We start from the raw sequence: 25,625 nt of genomic DNA, 5'->3' as shown, positions 1-25,625 counted from the left end.
CACCTAGGAGCGTGTTTTTTTACGGATGTGCATGGCACTAAGGCAAAAATGGTATTTACTGTTCGATCGACCATGCAAAGCATATCCAATGGGCATAATACTTTTCTCATACCTCAACCTAGGTGGTATTAAAATGTTGTCAAAGAGGCACACCCATCCGATAAGTACTTGGTCAGATAACATACCTAAGGGCGTGTTTTTTTGCGGATGTGCATACCACTAGGAAAAAAACGGTGTATAATGCGTGATCAACCATGCAAATCATATCCGATGGTGACAATACTTTGCACACACCTCAACCTAGTGGAAACGGACTTGCATGCAAATTGGAGCCCTTATCCGATAAGTACTAGTTTGAATAACACATCTAGGACTACGTTTTTTTAAGAATGTGCATGACACTAAGATAAAAACGGTGTTTTATGCTTGATCGACAATGCAAAGCATATCCGATGGGCACAATACTTTGCACACACCTTCAACTAGGTGGAATCCACTTACATGCAAAGTGGCACGCCCATCCCATAAGTTCTTGATCGGATAACATACCGAGAAGCGTGTTTTTTGACGGATGTGCATGACACTAGAGCAAAAATAGTATTTAATGCTCGATCGACCATGCAAAGCATATCCGATGGGCACAAAACTTTTCGTACGCCTCAACCTAGGTGGTATTGAAATGTTCGCAATGAGGCACACCCATCCGATAAGTAATTGGTCAGATAACACACCTAGTAGCGTGTTTTTTTACGGATGTGCATGGCACTAAGGCAAAAATGGTATTTAATGCTCGATCCACCATGCAAAGCATATCCGATGGGCACGATACTTTGCACACACCTTCAACTAGGTGGAATAGACTTATATGCAAAGCGGCACGCGCATCCCATAAGTGCTTGATTGGATTACATACCTAGCAACTTGTTTTTTGACGGATGTGCATGACACTAGAGCAAAAATAGTATTTAATGCTCGATCGACCATGCAAAGCATATCCGATGGACACAAAACGTTTCTTACGCCTTAACCTAGGCAATGGACATGCAGAAAAAGGTCGCCTGCCACCGACTTTGAGAATACAAGCTGACAATTGCTGGCGAGAAAATAAGAATGTACTTATGTTTGCCTTCTGCTCCATGCTAGTTGCTCATCGAATCTTCAATGAGGTCGAATGTGGATTTTTGTATGTTGGGCATACACATGAGGATATCGATCAGGTTTTTAGCACAGTCTCAAGGGAGCTTAAATGCAAGGATGTGGAGACAATAGATGACTTGGTAAGAAGATGTGGCAGGCAAGTTGGTGGTCGTAAGGAAAGTACAGTATGTGAGAGGCTCGAAAGAATGTATGATTGGAAGAGCTTCATTCTACCTTTCATACAAACGGGTGGTGATGCATTGACAGGTCATACCAATCCACACTACTTTCGTTTTTTTTTTAAAGATGAAAAACCCGTAATGCAATGGCAACAGTATTCTCATGATACAAAATGGGAACCTGAAGAACCTTACAGTCTCTTAACTTCAATTCCCAGCAAGGAAAGGTATCCAACATGGGCTCCTATACAAGAATTTAATGAGAGGTCTAATTGTGAAATAGATGGATTAAAAGCATTTATTACATACAAAGAGGAAATGCTCCAGAGATATCCTGATTCGAAGCCTGCTTGGAGAGAACACACTACCACTGTAATTAACAAGACACGAAATTTAATAAAGGACCTTGAGAGAATGCGAGGCTCAAAGGATGTCAAGGAAGAATGCAATATGTTTTGGCCAAATGTTCATAATGTTCATAATGTTCATATGTCTTTGAAAATGATTTTGTATCATTACTCCCACGTCCATATTGTGGACCGAAGAAGAGAGAGTTTATGCCACAAGTAGATATAGAGGTTGATTGTTTTGTTGTGGTTCGGCCATCGGATGATGAATATGAGAATGTGAAGTTTTGGGTTGCAAAAGTAGTTGATGTGCAAAGAGATGACCAAGGGAGAGCTACAACATTTACAGCGGTATGGTATGAGCCAAAGGGCAGGAAGGAGAATATGGATAACAACACATTATATACTAATTGTATAATGAAGGAGTGGGTCCCAAATGATGAAGCAGTCTCTCAAGTTTCGACGGAGACAATCATAGTGTCTTGGCATTCAAGGGCAAAGAAATCAAAGAAGCACATGGGATATGAGGTAGAAGGAAAAATAAAAATACCACAGCAAACTATTTTGCATATACACGAATTTTTAAGGATGCTCGCCATGGAGGAAGTAGAAGGAGATAGCGCAAATGAAGAATGTCCATGATTAAAGCTTTGTATTGAAGTCCATTGATTCAGAAGGATTTTATTTGGGTACTAGGCAAGGAGCCAATCCAAGACAATTATAATCAGAGTCATCACCTCATATGTCAAATGAGAGTCAAAATATGCACTGGATGTCACCCAAGGGTCAAGGCTTGCCAAGACAATAGGGAGTTAATGCAGATGGCACCTGGCAAGGGACTATCACATTGAGCAATAAGACAATGGGGAGTCAATGCACCCAAGGGGCAAGGCTTGGCAAGATAACTTGTGGGAGTTAATGCAGATGGCACCTGTATTTTGCACTGGATGTCACCCAAGGGTCAAGGCTTGGCAAGACAACAGGGAGTTAATGCAGATGGCACCTGGCAAGGGACTATCGCATTGAGCAATAAGACAATGGGGAGTCAATGCACCCAAGGGGCAAGGCTTGGCAAGACAAGCCTAGGTCAAATTATGCAGATGGCAACTGGCAAGGGACTGTCGTGACATTGAGCAATAAGACAATGGGGTGTCAAATTATGCAGATGGCACGAATTGAGGCTCTTTAAGAGCAACAATTTAAATTGTAAACATATGTTCAATCTATATCATTTTGGATATAAAGACTGTAGCTAAGAGCAACGTCTCTCAATGTAATCATATACATAAAGCTACAATTGCTATTATCCCTCTTTGGTCTTATGGCATCATGTCTTCTTTCTATTTATTAAAAGTTTTGTTAAATTTTGTGCATATTGCCGAGTGACAATGTTATTTTCATGAAATATTTAAGTCTCCTTTCATGGATTTATAAATTTATCACGTCAACGAAAAACGTCAAGGAAAAATATTTAAAATAATTAAATTAACAAATAACTTAGATATAGCTAGAATTTCTAATATAGGATTATTTCAAATTCTTGCATGTTGGTGTAAAAGTATAGATTGAAAAAACAATATTTGTATGTGAATATGATAGAGCCACAAAGTGAACTTTTGATTTGGGAAGGAAAAACGTCAAGGAAAAATATTAAAAATAATTAAATTAACAAATAACTTAGATATAGCTAGAATTTCTAATATAGGATTATTTCAAATTCTTGCATGTTGGTGCAAAAGTATAGATTGAAAAAACAATATTTTTATGTGAATATGACAGTGCCACAAAGTGAACTTTTGATTTGGGAAGAAACTTTTTAGAAAGTAAAATTTTGATTTGGAAAGGATATTTTCATAAAGTAAAGTTTTCATTTGGGAAGGATTTTTGGGCTTCGTCCAAAAACAACACAAAAAGTCCAAAATTAATGAAATAGGTGTTAAAGTTAAATCATAGCACAATGCCAAGTCACTCAAAATGCCAAGTAGGGATTGCTAGAAATGCAAAATAGCAAGATTTGAATTTAAACTAGCTCTTTGAGTTGAACAAAAGACCCCATTTTAGACCATAGGTGATCTTGTCTTCCCCTATTTCTATTTCACATTCAGCTTGTCTTCCTCCCCCCCCCAACTGTTAATGATTTTTTCTCTCTTTTCCATACACAATCGATCTCTTGTGCTACAACACATAAAAAAACATGTGATCTTATTAAACTCAACAAAGAGCAAGTGATAGAATCAAGAAACACTAATGATTGGTTGGGGTGTGCCATAAATCCTCCACTTGCAAGACCAAATGTTGGCCACATGCTCCTATTGTGGGTTGAATCAGAATGCATCAGGTGGATTGAAGGGCTGTCTATTGGGCTAAATGCCTTGCCCACATGTTGGGCCATATGCATTGGCTAATGCACAAAAGTTTGCTGAATGCTACTGTGGTGGGCTAAATGCATCAGGTAATTGAAATCCCCTTGTTGGGTTGAATGCCTTGATCTCAAGCTGTCAAGGGCTGAATGCGTTGAACCTCTTATCTCCTCCAATAAGTGTTGAAAGGAGACTTATGTGATCTATGCAGCAATCTATTTTTGTCTTTCCAATGGAAAGATTTCATCACACACAATAGGTAGAAAACTAACATTAAAATAGTTTCATGAGAATAAAAATATGCTTGAAAAACTCAATCAACACATTCAAATAATCGCACGGCATGATGTCAACATTAGTACATTCTGAAAAGGTAAAAAGTCATTTCCACTTATCCCACAAAAGTCCTTTCCACTTGGTTGGTGTTTACAAAGCAGATGAAATAGATCCAAGGGTTGAAGCAGAATCAACATGAATAGTTGATCCAAGGATCCAAGCCAAGAAAAACTAATTGAGAAGCTCCTGACCTTGACTGTATCTTTGTGACAATTGTTTCTCCCCTCCTCAACTTGGGCCATTCGTCGAAGCAAATCACTCTTTGATGTCAGCTGCGTTCTTTTGTGTGTCTTCTTAGGCACATCTCCAAAGGAGAAGTCAATTGATGCCGGCGATACAGCCTAGCCAACCAAAGACCCAATAGGTGTGCCACAACTTGGTTGAGGGCTTGTGCAACAGTAGAGCGCAATTAGTAGTGTGACATCATTGTGGATTGAAATCAGGAATTACATGGAGGTAGCGACCTTAAGTAACACCATCTGTTGAATCGATGACATCAGCTATGGGGTTCACATTTTTCTCCTTGGCATAGTGTCATTCAAAAGTGTCGAATAGATCCCTTTCGTAATCTTGCCTCCACTCCTCAGTAGTTATCAACCAATAACTTGTTTTGCCACTGAGAGTATTCCTTTCCAATCAACTATTTGCTAATAGTTTGGCTAAAGCCGAGTCCACTTGAGGCATGCTTGCTCACCCGTGACATGCAACACCTTCTCCGAGCATATCCTCCCATTGCTCCTCTCGAGTGCGAATCTTTCATTAGGCCTCCTGGTTGATGAGTGGTGTTATATGCCTTCTTGCTCTTGATCAACAGAATAGTGGATCAATTATTCAAGCGAAGATGATCCCTAGACCCCGATGACATATGAGAAGCACAATTTTCTTTTCCCGCGGTCTTTTTCACCCTCCCCTTCTTGGTCGACTTCGTGGGATGGTTTGGAGCAGGTTTTGGATTTGAACTTTTGTGCATCAAGGATGAATTGCATTGGGTAAGGGGAGCCATAACTGGGAGCATTTGGGTCCGAGTAGGGTCACTTGAGGCCAAGACCTTTTCCACCACATCCCATGGATGGATGTCCAACACCGGTGTCTAGTAGAACTCTTGCAGGATCTGTGAATTAGGCACAACGTCGACACCATCGTTCATTTCAGAATGGCTTCGTGAGTTCAGGTCCATGCGACGAGGCAAACTTGTAGATGGACAAGAGAAAGTGTTGTGAGCAGAGACAAAGGCAACATGGCTGCAAACTATGTAGATGGAGCTCGAGAGAGGTTCTAGATAGGAGACCTTAAGTCCAGCCGGTTCGATTAATCGATTGGATTGGCGGCGCATCTCCTAGTCACGAAAAACCCGGCCAGCAAAGGCATCTTCATGCCTACTTCCCTGGTTTTCGGGACTCCTTTAGTTGTGGTCATGCCAACTGGGGGCATGGTCTCCCACGCGAACTTGTGGGACCCTAATGGTTAGCCCGGAATGGAATGTGGAGTGTTCACACTAGGAACATGTTTCTCTTTCTATGCTAGTATGGGAGATGAATGCTATACGTTACTTCCTCTATTTCTAGGGATCCTTTTCTTATCCTCTGCAAGTTGGGCCCCCACTATGGATCTGCACCTGCCGTCCTTGCTTATCCTCGGTACTGTTGATCATCATCCACCTCTTTGGCAAAGTCGCCCATTTTTTTGCAAACTCCCACACAACTACCCATCAGCTTATCATTTCTACTTTCATCTCTTTCTATGCTAGTATGGGAGATGAATGCTATACGTTACTTCCTCTATTTCTAGGGATCCTTTTCTTATCCTCTGCAAGTTGGGCCCCCACTATGGATCTGCACCTGCCGTCCTTGCTTATCCTCGGTACTGTTGATCATCATCCACCTCTTTGGCAAAGTCGCCCATTTTTTGCAAACTCCCACACAACTACCCATCAGCTTATCATTTCTACTTTCATCTCACCTTGCACCCAAAATCAGCAGCAACACCATCGCTCAGTCAACCCAAATTGTGCTTGCACATGGCCTATTATCTGTTTAGTTTTTCCCTGCTCAGTTGATCCTCCAGCCGGCATTGTAGGCCAGGAAGGAGGAGACGATCAGAACAAAGCATTGATCATACGAGGAGTGAGGAGGTGGACGAGCCACACAGGAGGAGAAATTAATCAAAGGCGACGTACAAAGTTGTTGGGCTAATCCCCTCGATTTGTTGATCCCAACGGAACTCAGTTGGCAAAGGCATCGTCTCGATTGTAGCTTTTGGAACAGCTGATTCACTCGGGTGCCCGAGAAAACAGTTTGAATTCCTCGCATTTCGTCCCTGCTTCATCTCTCTAGTTATCCCTTCAAATTTGGGCTCAATCGAGCGTGGCATGCTCATCAGAAAGTGCTACAGAAGTTTGTGCAATTCAACACACACAATTGAGCTGAGTTTTGGTATAAGGCAGCCTTTGGAATACCTCTGTCCTTCCAAAGCGTAAGGCTTCAAGCATGCAGCGCAACTTACATTATGTTCTTTGAGGATTGAGGTTACGTGGGTTGATCTTTCACCATAGGCTTTGTAACAGGTTCACCACGTTCTGCTTTGCCCATGGCTTTGCAGTCTGCCTGGGTCAAGGAAACGGCGTCATGCTCAACTTACACTCTGTTCTTTGAGGATTCAGTGTAACATGTGTTGATCTTTCATCATAAGCTTTGTAACAGCTTCACAACGTTCTGCTTTGCACATGGCTTTGCATTCTACCTTGGTCAAGGAAACGGTGTCAAGCTCCGTATACCAGGTTCATAGATGGCTGATCTTTCGAGAATCACAAGTTTCAGCTAGTGCTCGTATCTCGCTCAGGAACGGAATCAGCAAAGATAATGTGTGCTCTATTATTACGAAGCACACAGGACGTGCCATGCAAGCGCAACTTCATGCAAGAGTATGCCCCTATCGATGAAAATTGTCAGCATTTTGGCTTGCAAAATTCGATGCAAACTACATAAATGCAAATTTCCTTTTTAACCTTCGCGTAATTTTGCTGAGCTTCGAGATATGGGAGATGGAAACCCCTCTGATGTAACCTTAGAAACTTTGATCTAGATATGATATCTAGCGATCAAAGCCGTCCCGTGTATATATGCGTAGTCAACTTTACCTTCAGGACTAAAAAGTGAGCGACCAGGGCGTCCTTTGGTCAATGGCTGTCAGTGTCAAGTCTAGCTTTGAATAACAATATGTATCAAATTCACATCCACGAACCGAATTTGAAGATGTTGTCAAGGAAAACAAGCTATCAAAAGTGAATCTGAAGGTCATTGTGGCGCTCTTCGTGCTTGTTCAAAAGTTTAAGGATGTGATTATAAATAGTAGCGTTCAAACGCTCGGAGCAAGTTGGCTTAGTACAGTACGTTGTTCTATTTGTATTTGAAAGTAGGACTCATGTTTTTATGTGGATGGATGACTATCGTGAAGAGGGGTATTTGTTAAGACTATACCTGATAACGGTTTGTCTCTATGTACATTAGCAGGCGTACAGGTTTCACATTGTGACGTTTGAACCCAACTTGTGAAATTTTAATCGAATTGTGGCCAGCTGATTCTATCTTTTTGTGGTCCTATGCCCTATCAACCGCCTATTTGGGGGAGTGTGCGAGGCCATATTGTGACTCAGTCATCCCTTTGGCAGAGTCATTATGAATGTATGCTCATGTGTGAATATTTGAGTCCATGTGCATAATATATTTTTTCCAATGATCGCCCTTTGTGCGGTGCTGATATGTGAGTGCAAATGTTTGTGCATAGATTGCTCATTGTTGAGTGCTCAGTGAGTATTACAATGATCACCTATTGTCGGGGTGCTGATTAATCATTAAGCTAGTCCAAGTGTGTGATGAAGTCAGTTCTATGCGCTATGTGAGAGACCATGTTTGTTTGCTTGTGTAATTTTTTAGTATGTTCACCCGTTGCTGGGCGTTGTGAATTTGAAGGTCATATCCTACGCATGGATAAAGTTGATGTTTTGTAAGCTTGTGCGTGATGATGAGCTTGAAAACTGCAATTATTTTTCATTGAAATGCTCGATTTCATGTAGATATGTATGTTTTCTTACGGGCATTGTGAAAATTGATTTACATGACGATTTCATTTCTTAATCCCTATGATAGTCTGTCACAAAAAGAACACAACATGTGAAACCTTTCCCATTTAAATCTGGAGGCTCAATTTCTAATACCCTCCCTGCTGTAAGTGTACTTGAGGACACAGCTGCTGTTAAAGAGAGAAATGGTAGCAAGCATGTACACACATGTAGTCTTGACAAATGGGTCTATATGATATTGACCTTAACTGATTAAGAGCGCATCAGAGGAGATTTTGAATATACCATGTGTCTAATAATCATCGTTAATTCCAAGGAGCTGTTATGATATTGACCTTAGCTGATAGAGCCCATGTGAGGAAATTCAAAGATACCATGCGTTTAATAATCCTTGTTAATTCCAAGTTTGCTCCATATCCTATTTGTTCTTTCAGGCAGATCTACTACTGCAATGAGATTACTATTTTTGGTTGCAAGAAGGCTACACCTAGGTTAACTGATGGAGACTCTTTATGGGTTCACGAAAAAGGCAGATTCTAATATTTCTTTGCTTAGGCTCATGGTGCAGATATGCCAAGTGTAGCAACTAGTGCAAATTCCCTGTCAACAGAAACAGCTGATCTTGCTGATTCTACTTCCACTGGGAAAGGGTCACATAATTCCGCAGCGGAAGATCCACTACATGATATAAGCAGTACGGTGGAAAAAGAAAGGTCAAATGTAGACCCTTCATTATGTATTGTGGTGGTAGGGGCCACAGGAGACCTAGCTCGACACAAAATATTTCCTGCTTTATTTGCACTATACTACAATGGCTGCCTGCCTGAGGTCATTTTCTACATATACTCCTCTTTTGTTTTGCTTGACATTGTACACAAATTAAGGGTGTGTTGTCTTGTTTATCAGCCATTGTTGATACCGTATTTCTTGGATGCTTTATCATGTGCATCGCATCAGCATAGTTTTCTTCAATAGTTTCTTTTCCATTTGGGATACAACAAAAGAACACCATGTGACTTTTTTTTCCGACTGTATGCAGAATGTTTACTTCTTTGGCTATGCAAGGACTGAGCTGTCAAATGATGAATGGAGGAACATTATCTCTGAAAACTTGACATGCAGGGTGGACCACGAGTGAGTGCTTTTAAGAATGAGCTTTTACTAGACTTGCATGCTTAATGAGTAGACATTTGTATTACTAACAGCGGCCCCAAGTCCTTGCAAGAACTCACCAATCTACAAATTGCAAAACAAGCTAAAACACCATAGTGAACTAAATCATGAAAATGCAGTGATAGATGTAGAGATATCACTCTACGTTTAGGGAAGGTGCAACAGCACTTTTTAAGAAGTAGAAAGAAAGAAAAGAAAGAAAGCTAATTCCGTTGCCTTATTCTTCAATTGAGCTCGTGTAAGTTCCTCAGGTATCCATATCTTGGTCCCTTTCAACTTGTAATATTGTCGAAGAAGCTTGATCCGTGTAAGGATAGCATTTCCTCTGGAGTGCTGGATATTAGTTGCTCCGTCATCATCATCATCATCATCATCATCATCGTTATCATCATCAACTTTCCATTCAATATTAGGCATGATTGCTTTGACGTGTGCTAAAGTCTCACTGAAAGAGTCATCATCTTTGAACCATCCGTCAGGGAACCCCCCCACTCTAATCTCCAATGCATTATCACATCTGTCGTGTTCTTTGATCTCTTCTCGGATATCAGTCTTGTTTGCCTTTCTGTTGAACTCCTCAATCAGTTCTTTCTTGATTGATTGTACTTCAGTATGAACCATATCTTTAACTGTAGAGACTAGTTGAGGAGTAGGAGGAGAATTCTTACATGAGTTCACAACCTCAGCAATTACTGCCTGCTTGCCAGGTCCCTCTAGAACTTGAAGTTGGGTTCTTACTTCTGCCAGCTCAAGCCTTAACTCTCTGACTGCTTGCTGCAAATAATAAATCTGTTCATGTTTCCCAATGATGGGTTGTTTGGACCCTTCTTGTTGGTAATTGCGTGCATACGGAGAGGGTGTCATGGCTGCAACTGTAGAGTACCGAGTCCTGATAGTTGAGGCTGATGGAGTTGAGGGGGATTTGGAGGAGAGGGTAGGCCATTCCATCTTGGCTATTTCTATAGAACCCCCTAGCTAAACCTAACCCCCAGGTTTTGAGCCCAACTCGGCGTTAGAGAACCTAGGAGCTTGCGACGAAGTGTGCAGGGAGCAGAGAACAAGTGATCAAGGACTGTCGGAGATGTGAAGTGAAGGAGGAGCTGCTGTTGGCGGTGACGTTGCTGGTGGCGCTGTTGGCTGTTGGCTGGCTGCTAGCAACGCAGCTAGCTAGTTAGCTAGTTAATTGGCTAGCTAGCTACAATGCTAGTTGCAGCTAAGGCGGCAGGTAGAGGAGGCGGAGCAACGGGCGACGGATGGACAGGCAGGACAGCGGGCAGAGGAGGCAGAGCAATGGGCGATGGAGCAGACGGAGAGAGAATCAAATAAAAAAAACAAAAGAGAGTGGTATACAAAGAAGGGAGAGAGAGAGAGAGAGAGAGAGAGAGTTTATTAAAAGTATGCTGAAGACCAAGAGGTTTATGAGACTAAAAGAAATTGATACAATGAGCTGAGGGGTGGAGCCACTAAGCGCGGCTCAACACCCGTGACAAATACAAAAGAAAAACCATAATCATGATCATAACGGCATCGATACATAGGGAGAAAACTCCAAGCTCATGGAGAGGATGGGGGCTGGCAGGGGTGTCAACCCTAAGAGGGGGTCATCGATGTGTGAGGCTACTGTGGTGGCATAAAACTTGTGATGGAACGCTAGCAGCTGTCGACATGTGTGGCCTGTTGTGGTCTCTTGGCTGTACCTTGCGGCGAACAAGTGCCACTATCACTCCTGTAGGTCATGTCTCCGAGCTGATTAGCATGGAGGGAAGATCCCCTAATGTGATCTGCGCCTTTGTACTACTGGCGAGTCTGACGTATCTCTGACTCAGGTCCTCGCAGCCATTATCTTGGTAAGTCCGGTTGTTCGGTGTTGTCTAGTTGGAAAAAATCAGTGATCATGCTTTGAGAGGAGTTTGGCTATGTATCCTGATCTTGCCTACGTGCCCAGAGCAGCTGTTCCTTGTGTTGAACAGCTTCATGGTAGATGAAGGCCGCCAACATCTCTGATCTTGGTAGGACCGTAGATTGGACAGGGGTCTGAAACCATCCCTGAAGAAGTAGTGATAGTGATCTCTGATCTCATAGTACACAAGGCATCTGAAAACGAAGTGCTATGCTGACTTTATCCCGTGGTGATCGCATAGGGTGCAGATGCGACCCTCTCTGGATATGCCCTTTGCCCGACCGCTCTCAATATGGAGTCGGTGTGATGAGACACAAAACTACCCAATCGATATTTTAAGGAGTGGGGAAGGTGGCCGTCTATATCCTTGTAGATAGATGAAGCCCTATGCTGAAATCCTAGGCAGTGGTGTCTGTAGAAGCTGAGCTTCATAGGGAGCTCACGAGGTGCCAACCAAGTCTTGAATGCGTGTAATTGTAAGAGATCCTCTTGGATGACCTAGTTCACCTCATGACGTGTGAGCAGGATGGAGGGGCCTCAAGCCTGCACTCAAAGGGAGATAGCATGTCTATGTGGAGCCCCATACTCTCAAACCATCTGCATGTACATGCATACCAACACCTCTGGTCACCTCTACTGCCAGTGGCATGGAGGGGAATAAAGCCAACCAAGGAAGCATACGTCGCCCTATGGTGCAAGACCCTGTGATGACCTGAAATGTTGCATCGAGCTGTAGTGGGGATGCCCTGAAGTCAGCCAAGATTATTTGATGTGGCATTGAAGGCTTGCTATGAATCATTAGTGAAAATGAGAACCTAAGGCCTCTCACTCAAGCCCAATCTGTCTCTAATAGATCTAGCCCCAACAAGGGCTGCCATACATACATGCTGGTCGAATTAAAGAGTCAAAGAGAAGAGAATTGGTTCGAGGGTTCTGGAAGTGAGAGTGAAAGAACTGGCGCTTGACTTCGGCCACATGCGGCTTACCCCCCCCTGCTCAATCGGGCCTATAATATTGGTGGCATTGTGAAGCTCAGGGCTAAGAAAAGGACCCCCAGGTATGTGTAGGATGCAACCACCCCCACGGGCAACCCATCCAAGGTGAAACGCTCTCTACGCATGGCTGTCCAGGATGTGTTGAAGATTATGACCTTGGTTTTACCAAGGTTGACCTTCAAGTCGTGCGTTTCACAGAAGGCATGAAGTGCATCTAATTGTTGTTGGAGGCCCTCTACTAAGGAAGAGAGTAAGATCATGTCATCTACATATAGCAGAATCTGGCGCAAGAATCCAGCTTGAGAGAAAACAGCCCCTCCTAGAGTCCCAATAAAGGTCTCAAGCTCATCTATGTAGAGGCAGAACGTCTTTGGAGGCCTCACGGACCTATGAGACAAAGTACAAACAAGAAAGTAACTCATACAAGCCACTATGGGCTGAAGCAAAGGGCTCATTAAGGGTGCTAAGCTCATAGCTCAAAACTTAAAAAATTATAAAGTCAAACGTTCAAAGAAGTGCTCCAAAGATACATCCAAGTGCCATGGTGGCTCTCGGATGGGATACGAAGATATCTCGTATCTATGTTTGTTGAGTTGTCTCTTGCTGGCACCATGTCAAGAGTGACACCCCGACTCGAACGGTCTCCTTTGAGTAGAGCAAGTTGGACCTCTATCATGTGTGCTTTGATCACAACCTCTGCACTGTGCATGGCCTCTGGTGTAGATAATATCGTGCCAAATGGTGACAAAGATGGCCACCAAGGGAATCTGATTGTCCCCCATCACAAACTGTAATAATGGGCAACCCAAATGTTTTGGGGTCATGGCTTCTCCGTTGATCCAGTTTCACCAGCCTACAGGATTTAGGGCCGACAAGTACTGAAGATAGAGGCACATGATATGACACCTCCTTCCCGCCTGTGCCCTTTGCCCCCGCCGGAGGATAGTGTGTTTGGGAGACAATGTCCAGCATCACTTCCTAGCAAGCCTCCATGTGCCACCATCCAAAATATATGATACTTCTGTCATCAGGATGCCTGTCCCCCTCAAATGAGAGAGCGCTTGTTCTCATGACTCTGCTTGTGCGGGAAGGTGGCTCCAAGTCCCAAAAGTCCTAGCTGGGCCACTATCCCACCTAGCCCAACCAATATACATCCAGTACCCAAGCTACCTTCTAGGTGCCGCATGAGTAAAACTTCTCCGAGCATGTGAGACTGGCCCGCATGAGTCCACTCAACAAACGTTGCCAAACCTTGTGGAGGCTCCACATTAAGGGGAAGCGCTTCCCTATAAGGGCAGCCTTAAACAAAATCCACCTGTGAGACTACTGCCACTATCCTCTTGTACAGGGGGTGTTCCTGAGAAGCCCTCGCTACTGAAGCAAGGGCTTCCAAGGCGCAGAGCTTGGGGTGAGACCTCCTACAACTAGCTTGCCCATAAGGGCTCTACTCTGCATCTTAGGGTCAATAATACCAAGTGCTCTTTGTGGCTGTGGAAAGATCATCGTTTGCCACATGACCCTAGCTCTAGTGTTCCTTGCGCCATCGAACTTTGCCCACTAAAAGTTGGACACTAGGTCCCTGAGCTGCCCCATGCAACCTTTGTGAACATACCAGCACGAGGTGATATATCAAGCCATCACTAAAAGGATCTAATTGGCCAGCTTGGCCGAGCTCCAATACAAAAGCTTGCGCCTCACACTCTCTAGCACCGGGCGATCTGCTGTGCTGCTGAAATATCGATGCCCACTTGCAGCCTAGATATCTCACTGTGTGCCCTCTCAGAATCCAATGAAAGCCAAGGAAGTTTGTTCATATTTTGCAGTTTACCATTTGGAACTAATCTTATGTGAGACATGGCACCAAGTGTAAGCATTGCGGGCTTCTATGAAGGCAAGTGGAGTTGCATATTTTTTCGTTGATTTTCCTCTTATCAAGGCTTAGTCACATTTTAGCAACTGCGGTATTGCAATGTAGTGACCTTTGCATGAAGGTTATTTTCTAATCCCTTTCTTTTTGGGGCAAAATATCTACAATTTCTAGCAGCATTCTTTTTCTTTTATGCCATTTTTAAAGTTCTATAATATCGGACAACTTTTCTTTCTTACATCTTAAATGATAGTTGTTAATGATGGCCTTGTGTATTCTCAGAAAAGATTGTGGACGGACGGCCGATAATTTTCTGAGCAGAGTGTTCTATGAATCTGGCGGATACGACTCATGTGATGGGATGTCTACGCTTGATGCTCAAATGCAGAGGTTGGAGGTATCTTTTACGTGCTTTATTTCAACTTCATAAGATAGCCTTTTTCATTGCTTGACTATAATTTTGTGGTAGCAAGTTAAAAAGTGATCTTTTGGATTGGTATTGCTATTTAAAAATTTTAAACCTAATTCTAAATATTACTATCTTAGAAGTGGTAGAGGGGACTTATGCCACAGGCTTTTGCATTTCTGGTCCTTAAGGTCTTCAAGTACATGCTCAAATGTAGGTGCAAAATGAAGTAAATATCAACCTATTGCTGTCCAATCACTCTCACCACCAAGTAAGGAATACAAGGTCAAATACATTGTAAGAAGAAATCCTTCCACGGGTCCTGACTTTGTGTGAGTTAGCTTGCAAAACAAAGCTCCATGATGAATATCAAGGTCAATGATATTAAGACTTCCCTCCTGGGGTCGGAAGAATGAAAGTCTCCCAAGCCACTCTAGCTCTACCATTTGTGGACTCATAAAGTTTGCTCTTGTGAAAGTCTGTGATAGGCCCCTTGAGCTGTGCCAACATGAGCAAACAACAAGGCAGTGGCAAATGCCACTTACTTGAGGACTACCTTGCTAGACTCAAGATCATCAACTTGGATGAACTCCAACAAAATAGAGTTTCCTCTTGATACTCTCCAACACAAGAGCAAATTGCTGTTAAGAGAAATGCCAATGCCCACCGGATATTGGATGGACTTCAATGAACTTAAATTAGCAAAACAAATCCAAGGCTATCTTAAAAGTAGTAAGGCTCTAAGGGGGAGTCTTAAACCAAGGATGTTAGACTAGGATCTGAGATAGAGACTCATGACCTCTGCCATAAATAAATACAGTAGATGAGCAAGCAGGCATCCCTGTTGGATTAACTGAAAATTTGGTATTCATCTCCTTTGGCACTCCTGTTAATAACATGACTATGGGCTGATCTATAAAGAGTGGATACCTCTCTTATCTAAACCCAAAATGCAATAATTTACCTCCAAGAATACCAAGTCCATTCATGAGGACCTAGGATTGTTCCCGTTTTTTTCATTTGACACCACTTTGGATGTCGTGGCACTATATGTTATGCTCTAGCCGAGATAGCATGACCTCGGATAGATCGGTGGGCATTTTCTCTTAGATGACCAACTTTTGTAATAATTAATGTGCGTAATTAAATGGTCAAGAGAAGTAACTGCCAAGGTCCTAGGTGAGGGCGTAATGGCATTGACTAGATAGTTCTAATAGGGCTAGGGCCTAGGTGCATCTAAATGTGCAAATTGCCAAGGGGCAATTGTTTTTAAAGGAACTCCAAGAGAGGGGTGAAAAAGGATGCATCTAAGTAAGGGCCTAAAATGTAGACATGTGGCCAGGAACTATCTAGGGAATTGTGGGTCTCAGGGATAAGGATGAAGGAATTAACGTTGAGGAATGTAGAATCACGCATCAAGTCCTTGAGAGTTGGCTGGGAGGAAAGAATTATAGCCATCGCCCGTGAGAACTAACTAGCGTAGCGCAGGTCTAGTATTATCAGAGCTGCAGAGCGCAACAAGAGAGGTTGTGTGACACTATAGACCATCCCCTTGGCTTTTCTGTCATATTGTATAGGTTAAGGACATAGTTCTTACTGTCCTTGTAAATCTGTTTTGAATGGAACAAATTACGACATTTTGGAAAGAATCCCCAGTCTACTTTATCATCAGCGTTTCAAAATCTAAAAGGAGAATAGAAAAGCCTTGATCATTGTGTCTGGCCCACTCTGAGGCCTCCTAGAATCAAAGAGATTATACAAAAAAACTGTCCATGAACAAAGTCTGCTTGTGTATTGTGGATTGAGCAAGAAGTAGAGGTTGCAATCTTAAGGTGATTGCCTTCACCCAACCAAAAGTATAATCGGCCTTCACTGTGTGATGAAAATTTGCACCCCCCTTTAGGGATAAGATGAACGAGACCCTTAGTGAAGAAGGCATAAATGCAGAATCCTATATGATCTGCTCTAAAGAGCTGAAGTAACATGATCACCAATGCCCTCCCATAAGGCATTGAAGAAATATGGGTTCAATCCATCAAAATCAAGGCATTTACCTTATGTGAGGCAGATAATGCAGTCTTGCATTCCATGTTGGCAAAAGATGCATTAAGTGAAATCCTTATATTTAGAGTCACCACCAAGGAAATAGTCTACCAAACCCTCAATCTAAGTAGTTTTTGGTGAGCCCTTGCCGAAGTAAGGCGCTCATGGACGTGGGCATTTGATGGTCTCTTTTGGTCTTTCTTTAAAAAGGTTGCTAACTGTTGGGAGATGGCAAAAGGCATCTGAGGAAGCTCTTTGAAGAGAGTGAATGCTCCCTTCCTTCTTTTACTATGTAGGCAACTCTACCATTTTGAAGTCACCTCCAATGATCAAGAAGAAGCTATTGGGGCCCAAGAGAGCAACTCTTTCCAAGATAGAATTGTTCTCCTCTATTGTTGGGAACATAGATATTAAGAAAACAAATCTTAACCCCATCTATCAAAATGATAATCCATTATGCTGTAGATGGAGCAATAGTACCAAGCCAATCACAAGAGAGAAATGCAAAGTCTATCAGATTTCACATAAAGAGCTCAGATGGTAGGAAATTGTCTATCAATATGGATTGGGGTCTTAGTGGCCTTTGATTGTCTAGGGGGATAGTGGCTGAAACCAAGATGCATGTCCCTTCTCTTGTGCCAACTATATAGCAGACCAAAAAGTGTGACCAGAAAGCAACTTGCTTGACTTCTTGCAATCCCTATCATCCAGTCTTGGATAAAAAGAATATCAATGGATCCTTCTGAAACACCTAGATAAAGCTGGCTACGTATTAGTTGTATGCGACGCGATGTGCATGCAGCCTAGACCTTGAATGTTCCATCTAACAATCCTCATTGATTAGATGAGGTATCTTGGAAATGCTTCCCTAAAGTAAGTAGTGGAAGCACTTGCTCCATGTGCCTTAGATCTCCTGGCATAAGGGTTGGAATGTCCATCGGAGATTAGAGATCGACTTGTTGTTGAAGTCCAGTGGCTTCTGGGATATTTTGTTTGCGAAAGGGGAAGGAACAAACTCTGAAAAGCCTCCACAATCGTCTAGCTTGTAAGAGCATTACGTTGCAGAAACGGAAATGAAGAGTCCGTCCTCCCAAAGTACATGCATAACATGGAAGGGTGCAACGATCAAGTAAATCCAAGTGGAATGCATGACCCTAGGGTACATATGAGGGAGTGACAAACAAAGCATCTCCCATAGGAGGAAAAACATGCTGAGCACATGAAGAGGCAGAAGGAGCTAGCTAGTCCTAGCATCTTGTCGAAATGAAGATGAGGATGTCAGCTTTTTTTCCTTTTGGGACATTTGAGTTTGCTTGGGAAATCGCCAGCAAAATGCCCGAAGAGTATGCAAATATTACATTGGTCCTAACACCCCCAGTCTAAATCCTTTGATGAAAAGGGAACCTGATATGTTCATCCATAATGTTAGGGTCAGAGACAACAGCGCTAACACGAGGCATACTGTCCATCTTTATTGCCTCTACTGTTAAGTGGGAAAGCTTGGGAGGGGGGGGTGGGTCTCAATGACGACCCCAAATATAACTCTAATGGTGGGAAAGGGGATGATAAACCTGTGGGAGACCTGAAAAGTGGATGAAGAAGGAGGTTACCTGTTGGTCTTTTTGCACAGGGTCAAATCCCAAAGAGAAAGGAGAAAAAAACATCTTTTGAGAGATAAAATTGAGAGAGCTTGCCCCTAACACTGCCAAAGTAGTCGAGAGAATCAAGGACCACGTGAAAGAAACCCGTGTATAGAAGACAAATGTTTGATAGATGCGCTGAGAGGTTTGGGGGAGGAGATGCAGCATCCAATGTCGACTTGACACTGCTCTTGCCTCTCAGTACAGACCTCTCTATATGCATCGGTGGACATGAGTTGGGGGATTATTGCTCGTATCATTGCCTGGCACACCTGGAGATCCAGATGTACAGAGACTATAGACAGCCACCCAGGTCCACCTAGCTCATACCATGTCCAGCATCTGGACAGATGTTGTACACACCTTGATGGCCATTTGGTCTATGGTGCAGGGGACCTTGAGACCTGCATCACCCAAGAGGAAAATTTTCTCAGAGAGTGGAGATGCAGTCCCTTCTTCTCCAAGTTTCTTGTTGGCGTGGTGTGGTGTTTTCAGCCTCCGTCCTGGTTTCTTTCAAGATTTTGATCCGCTTAGATATTTTGAGGGGTACTTCACCACTGGTTTCTCAAGCTGCTTTGCATGATGTATTTGTGCCTTGAGTGTTTTGCTCTTTGCCATTTTTTTCATGCTTAATAGAAGCCTATTTCACGGGGAAGACTTTGGCTCTCTGACAGCACTTCTGCACTTGTTTATGATTGCTTTGTATTTATGTGCATAGCTGGTATTTTTTGCCTGTGGGAACACCTGTGCATTGTCTTGACTTTAAAATCTATCGTCGAAGGGTATATAAGAAGTGCACTTTTCAAGTTTAATTTGTCTAGTTGGATTTTCTCTTACTTACCTTTATACTAAACTCTTTCTCTTTCAAATTTCTTGTCCTGTTGCATAGGATCATGGTATAGGGAACAGGGTGTTTTACCTCTCAGTACCACAAGATGTGCTGTTGGAGGTTGCAAGTTGTGTGGCAGCAAATGCGCAAAGTAAGAAAGGATGGACTCGAGTGATTATAGAGAAGCCATTTGGTTATGATGGTCATTCATCCGCTTTGCTTACAAAAGGTCTTCTTGCACACTTAAAAGAAGAACAAATCTACAGGTTGGGACTGGAATGGTATCTTTCTTCATTTTGAGTAAGTTTTGTTGCAAGCAGCAGCTGCTCTGCAAACACCTGACTGGTTTTAATGTCTCAGGATTGACCATCGCCTTGGGAAAGATCTAATTGAGAATCTAACTGTACTGCGTTTCTCAAACATTGTATTTGTGCCTCTTTGGAGCCGGACATACATTCGTAATGTGCAGGTGAATGCTTTGTTGTGCTTTTTGGTCAAATACACTTTATACAAAAGGAAGAATGTTAAATTGAATATATATTTGCATCTGACCAATTGCTTACATTTGATTTTATACCATTCCCTATGACCCTTTGGCATTTGTTCTCCAGATTATTTTATCTGAAGATTGGGGGCTTGAAGGACGAGGAAGGTATAAATCATTTATGCTTCAGAAGAGTAAAAACACTTAAGAAATGAAGTTTGAGGTGATGACAAAGATATAGTCCTTGAAAATGATGAAGAGTCTGATTGTGATGAAAGGTGTAGGCATGATTTTCTAAGGAAGGAGGGATATATAAGTTCATGTTAAATAAGTGAGTACATGTCCTAAATGAAGTATTGCCAAGAGAAATTGTTCTGCCAGGAATCTAACTGGTCGATTTGTGTCTTTTGCTCGTTAATTCGATGGATTGCTTCACATCTTAGAAATGCCTACGCAGGAACCCTGGCTTGTTCTTTTTGGATCCAAAATGTACAATTAGTTTTTAAATTGGAGGCTATGTCCATAAATTGGTTTCTTTTAGTCATTAATTATTCTAGTGGTTTCTATTCGCATGCCAGCAAAACCAATATCTAAGTGGCTAAAAGTAACTGTCTGTGCATCCTAAAATGCATGTTGTATCAGGAGCTTTGTCTCTTTGTTTCCAAAATGACATCAAGATATCTATTTGCAAAAACTAGGGATCAGGTACTTCATCGTGTTTGTCACCCTAGCTTGGACAACCTTGATGTCCTAACTGTGCGATAAACTTTCAAGAGACTTGAATATTGATAGGAGAGGAATTGTCCAAGTGAAAACCACAGCTTTTATCTAAGTCGAAGCCAGAAAACTGTTTCTGAGAGTCACAAAACCTGCAGATGGTGTTGTTCAAGCATGAACATTGATATCAGGGGAATGGGAAATGGTGCGATGTGGAATAGAGCTTTAGGCATCTCAAATCATGTGATATGTTGACATTTTTGAGGTATCCATAATCTTTGACGTATCACAAAGAATAATACAAAAAGTAAGACCACCATAGTAGTTTTGTTTTATGCAACTTTTAGCTGTTAAGGAAGTATATTGTGCTGTCATTATGCATGATGGAGTTGGTGTGTCTAAACATTGTAGGTGATTATCAAGTAAAATGCACAAGAACTAGGACCGCTTTCAAATGTATGCAATGGTGCTCACATGTCCGAGTAATAAGCCATATGGAACCTTGAACTGGGTGTCCCCAATATTAAAGGAGATGCACTGACAAGTATTCCTCCCAGATGGGAAGGAATCATGGTCTTGGTTACAATTTTCATGTTTAATGCCTTGAGTTAATGCACTTGGCTAAAAGGTCGTCCTATTTGAGAGTCCAGACTGAATTTCGTTTGTGTAGTAGAATGAATATCCCAGGTTGCATACCTGGAGGGGATGAACTCATGAATAACCACAAATATTAAAACTGCAGTGGCCTCTGCAGATAACAAGGCACTCCTACTGAAACTGCAGTTGAAAGCTGCCATATTTAAATAACGGACTTTGAAATATGAGCCTTGAGCTAATGCCCTTAGCGTAAAAGGATTGTCCTCTGGACATTCAGAATAAATATCCCAGGTTGCATACCTGGAAAAGGATGGCCTCATGAATAATGAACTATATCTAAACTGAAATAACCTCTGCGGATAAAAAGCACCATTGCTGAAATTGCCATAGAATAAGCTGCAGAATTTGAATAACCAAAACTGTTTGAAGACTTGGAGAACTGAGGAACCAATGATCATTCTAATGCAATTGGTGCATGTATAGAATCAGTTTCTCCTGAACGTTTGACATGCTGTTGTGCAACTGGCTGGACTAGCACACACCCTACCACAGCCCAACAAGTGGTGGCCAAACTAGCAATAAGCAAGAAAGGAGGACAATGTTTATAGAAGCATAGAATGGAAGCCAAAATTGAGATAATCCCTAAGCGTTGATCCAAGGCTGAAATACAAGCAATTTTCAGAATTGAAAGAAAAATGGATCAAACACTCCGAAATTTTTCACAAGACCAGAGTTGACCACATCCATACTCTTGAACACGAGAACTTCGAGATATAACACGCATCAACACAAAGCAGTATGAGGACTGCAGTAAAACAAAGGTCGTGATGGCATCTGGATGTAGTGGATAAGGATTGCATGCACTTCATATGGCAGAGTCATTCATAGACCTATTAATAATATCATTTTTGGCCTGCCCAGGAGGGGAAGGGATTAGTGTCCATGTTCGGCTTGAAAGGAAACTGCATCTATTGGTCCACGTGGTTTCGTGTCAAGGCCTCTCTATTTAACCTCTCATGCAATCCATCGATTTCAGATGTGTTTTTGCATCATGCTCTTGTATATACTACCATTTTACACCGTTCTCTTGTATACCCTCCCCCCCAGCAGGCCTACTGAAGCTTCTCCCCTCCAAACCCACAGCAGCCACGAGCGCCTATCATGGCCATGCTTCAGGAAAGGGCTATCTAAAAGCCAAAGACGCAATGGATTTAATGAGTTAAGTGATCAAGAGTGTCGATGATGTTCCAACTGCGCTTTGTGTTGCTTGTTGTGCCTGCCTCTGTAGATTTTACTTCTGTGTGTCATCTGCTGTTGTAGACAGTTGTAGTGCAAGTCAGGCCAAGCTGCTGGTTGAAGATTGAGTCTAATAGCCATTTCTTTTTGGCAAACTCTTGAATGATATAAATCATTCATCTTGTTCAAGATATGATTTTTCATACCTATGTAAATTTACTCCCCATTAAAGACTTAGGAGAGTATGCACTCTTTCATCACAAGTCTGAGGACACACATGCTCAGGCCCATGTTACACGTTACAGACATACCTACTTAGCATGTGTGCAGCCCATGAGATGGTACCATACAATGTTTTCTGTAGATGACCAAGATACAAACCTTATACATGCATCCCTCATGGACGAGGCCACAGCTTTGTGGATTACGTCATATGGTGTCCTGTTTTCACTTCACAGATATGTGAACTCATTGTCCACTTACTGATGCAAGGAGTCCACTACTCACACGTATCATTCGATCTTTGCTATGCACCTTGCTATGCCTCACCCCATCTAGCCACTGCCCGCAATGACCCCATACATATATTATCACTATAGCTTCAACCACTCCCTAGATGACATTGATTGCAGCTAAGGTTTGGCTCTACATCTTGGGGAGCTGTCATATGGACGGTATAATGAAGGAAAAGTACCCAAAAGTTAAAATAAAAACTTATGACATATGTGGATCTACAAGAAGGGTCTTCAGGCATACTTTTGAAGCTTTCCCTTCTCTATAAAAAGCCCAAGTGCCCTCCTTCTTGGCTTCCTTTAATCTGGTGAGTTCCATTGCTGTTTATTTAAGCTGGTAAGCTCTTTTGATATCCAAATCTTAGTCTGTCAGTTTGTCTTAGAATCCCTGTCTTTGCTAACTTGTTTCTACAAAATCTTTGAGCACGTGACTCTCAATCTTAAACCGATGTAATGAAAGCCATGTTATGTTAGCATCAGAAAATAGATATGCTTTAAAATAGATATGCTTCATGCCCGCCCATGGAGATGCTTCGTGCATTCTCATTTTGGTGATCTAATGTACAAGCTACTTATTGGTCCCATAAATCTAGTTGGTCTCTCATGGGCATTTCTCTCTCTGTGTCAAAGATGCCTTTTCTCTAGCTCATACTTCTCTTTGGACGTCTATTTCTCCAAGTGGTCTTTTGGCTCAACCATTTGCCCTTGCGTATTTTAGCGTAGAGAGTTTGCATAATTCGAGAGGAAGCATGGAGTATACAGCTCAAAGCTATTAGGTGCGTAGAGGTCACATCCAATGTAAGGTGACAAGAGTGGGGGATGGAGTTATGCAGTCCCTTTGACGATCCTCCTTTTTAAAAACTCTAGTGCTAACCCTTACTAATTTAGCCTATGATTGCCCCTCATTACAAAGGCGTCCTCCCTAAATTTACCTCGCAATTGAGTACACTTGTTGGGAGGAGGCGGATTTAGATATCTTAGAAGCACAGTAGAGCTTATGGGAGTGAGCTTGGCTAATTCAGGTTGTGGTGGTGGCTTGGTTGTTTTGATCAGCTACATGATTGTCATTGGCTTAAGTTGTAAATGCACGGAGCAGGGTGTTGGCTCTTGTATCAGGAATAACACAAGAGAGCATTTGTAGTTTTCTAAAGGACTGCACAAGTTGACTTAGGTATTTTTCCAAGCCCTGGCATTTTCTCAAATATGCACAAGAGAACCAACAACATTGCTCTAGGGCTACAATAGAGCTCTTCATTTTGAAACTTGCTAAAATATAGTAAAATGATATGTAGGGTACAATAGAGAAGAGTAGGGTCCCTTTCTTTGAAAATAACTACACATGATTAGTGCTCACTAGTTTTCCAAAGCAGCTTCATGGCTGAAATCTATGTGCGATAGGTAATATTTTGCATATGATCTTCCCCTAAGGGAGCATTTGCAGATTTCTTGAGATCCGTATGTACCTTGCCCACATCATCATGTGTGAGAACTAGGTGTTTTATGATTGGCATTTATATTGGGACTGATTCCTGTGCAAACTGGTGACAGTTTTTCTCTAATGAGACATGGTCATCGAATGATTACATCGACCCCTCTGCTGATGATAACCATTTATAAGTAGCTCCAGTAGGTATACATTGTTGAATGCCGGTATCACTAAGCAGAGGGAGATCCTTGTTTTGCATACAGTTATGAATTCAGGCATGTGATCCACAAGATCTAGTAATCTTGACATAATAGTAGTGTTCCATGAGAAAGTGTTTGAATTTGAGACTTTGAATTCAAAAAAGAGGTCTACTTTTGATGGTTAATCATGTGGTATTTTTTTACCAGATATTTTGACAAGCATGGTGTCATCCGGGATATAGTTCAATCACACATTCTGCAAACCATCGCACTGTTTGCCATGGAGCCTCCTGTCAGCCTTGCTGGAGATGACATCAGAAATGAGAAGGTAAAGATACCTGTACATTCTCCTGAAAGGGGAAAAAAGGGGTGGTTGTTTCTTAATTTTCCTTGATAACATCATTTATTCAGGATTAATAATTAAAGTACTGCTTGTATTCTTTCTGCTATTTGATTAAAAAGGAAAAACACAGGCATGCTGGACTCATGGTATTCCTGAAAAGCATATGTTAAAGACAAGAACTGGACAACTACAAAAGGGTATTGAAGTGATCACATGTGGCTAGTGTTTAGCATGTACACAATTCTTATTTGGGGCTGGCATCTACATAGTAAGGGCACATCAGAGTCAATGCTCAAAGAAAGAGAGCCAAAAGTGAGAAAAATGAAGAATGAACACAAAATATACACTGGTTCAACCTAGTTAATTGCTGATTCAAAATCCATCCAACTTGCTTGACACTATTTGGGGAGATATTTACAGGCTGGTTGCAATGTTTGCTTGCCTGTTGAAGATCGGTTTGATTGGGGAGTGACCCTGTCCACTTCACCTCACATATTTTAGATTAGCCTGCTTGTAGAAATTCAACTTATCATGGCTTTAATCGACATAAGGCTCTGCATCATAGTACAAGCAAGGTATGCTATGTTCTTTTAAATTCGAATTAAATGTGCTACCCTTTCTGACAAAATTGTTAATTTATGGCTATGCAAGACTGAGTTTTTGCTCTCAAAGCAAGATGCCCCTTCCATCTTTTGACACCACCTATAGAACGCCCACTAGCACCGGTGTCTAGTTGGAGTATTATATAACTCACACACATTGGTACTAGTAGGATCTAACTTCTCCCTGCCCACCTAAATTCGTGGAAGTCTACCACCCA

The 25,625-nt window shown here is 42.1% G+C and overlaps 1 protein-coding gene across 1 annotated transcript in view; it reads left to right on the top strand.

The window, feature by feature from the left end:
- The first annotated feature begins 6,196 nt into the window (after positions 1-6,196).
- Positions 6,197-25,625, top strand: part of LOC147888765 (glucose-6-phosphate 1-dehydrogenase, chloroplastic-like) — a 39,211-nt gene continuing 19,782 nt past the window's right edge. The window contains exons 1-8 of the mRNA XM_087392976.1: positions 6,197-7,279; positions 8,993-9,265; positions 9,477-9,571; positions 14,655-14,769; positions 19,351-19,556; positions 19,651-19,759; positions 19,902-19,942; positions 24,670-24,790. Coding sequence (XP_087249102.1) covers positions 7,082-7,279; positions 8,993-9,265; positions 9,477-9,571; positions 14,655-14,769; positions 19,351-19,556; positions 19,651-19,759; positions 19,902-19,942; positions 24,670-24,790 — 1,158 coding nt within the window. The 5' untranslated portion in view covers positions 6,197-7,081. The remainder of the gene's footprint in view (positions 7,280-8,992; positions 9,266-9,476; positions 9,572-14,654; positions 14,770-19,350; positions 19,557-19,650; positions 19,760-19,901; positions 19,943-24,669; positions 24,791-25,625) is intronic.

This window comes from Dipteris shenzhenensis, chromosome 21 (assembly GCF_047967505.1).
Source record: "Dipteris shenzhenensis isolate YYH24624 ecotype China chromosome 21, Dip_SZ_1.0, whole genome shotgun sequence".
Classification (NCBI taxonomy): domain Eukaryota; kingdom Viridiplantae; phylum Streptophyta; class Polypodiopsida; order Gleicheniales; family Dipteridaceae; genus Dipteris; species Dipteris shenzhenensis.
The sequence above is the reverse complement of the archived record's forward strand: the minus strand, read 5'-3'. Positions and strand labels throughout refer to the sequence as shown.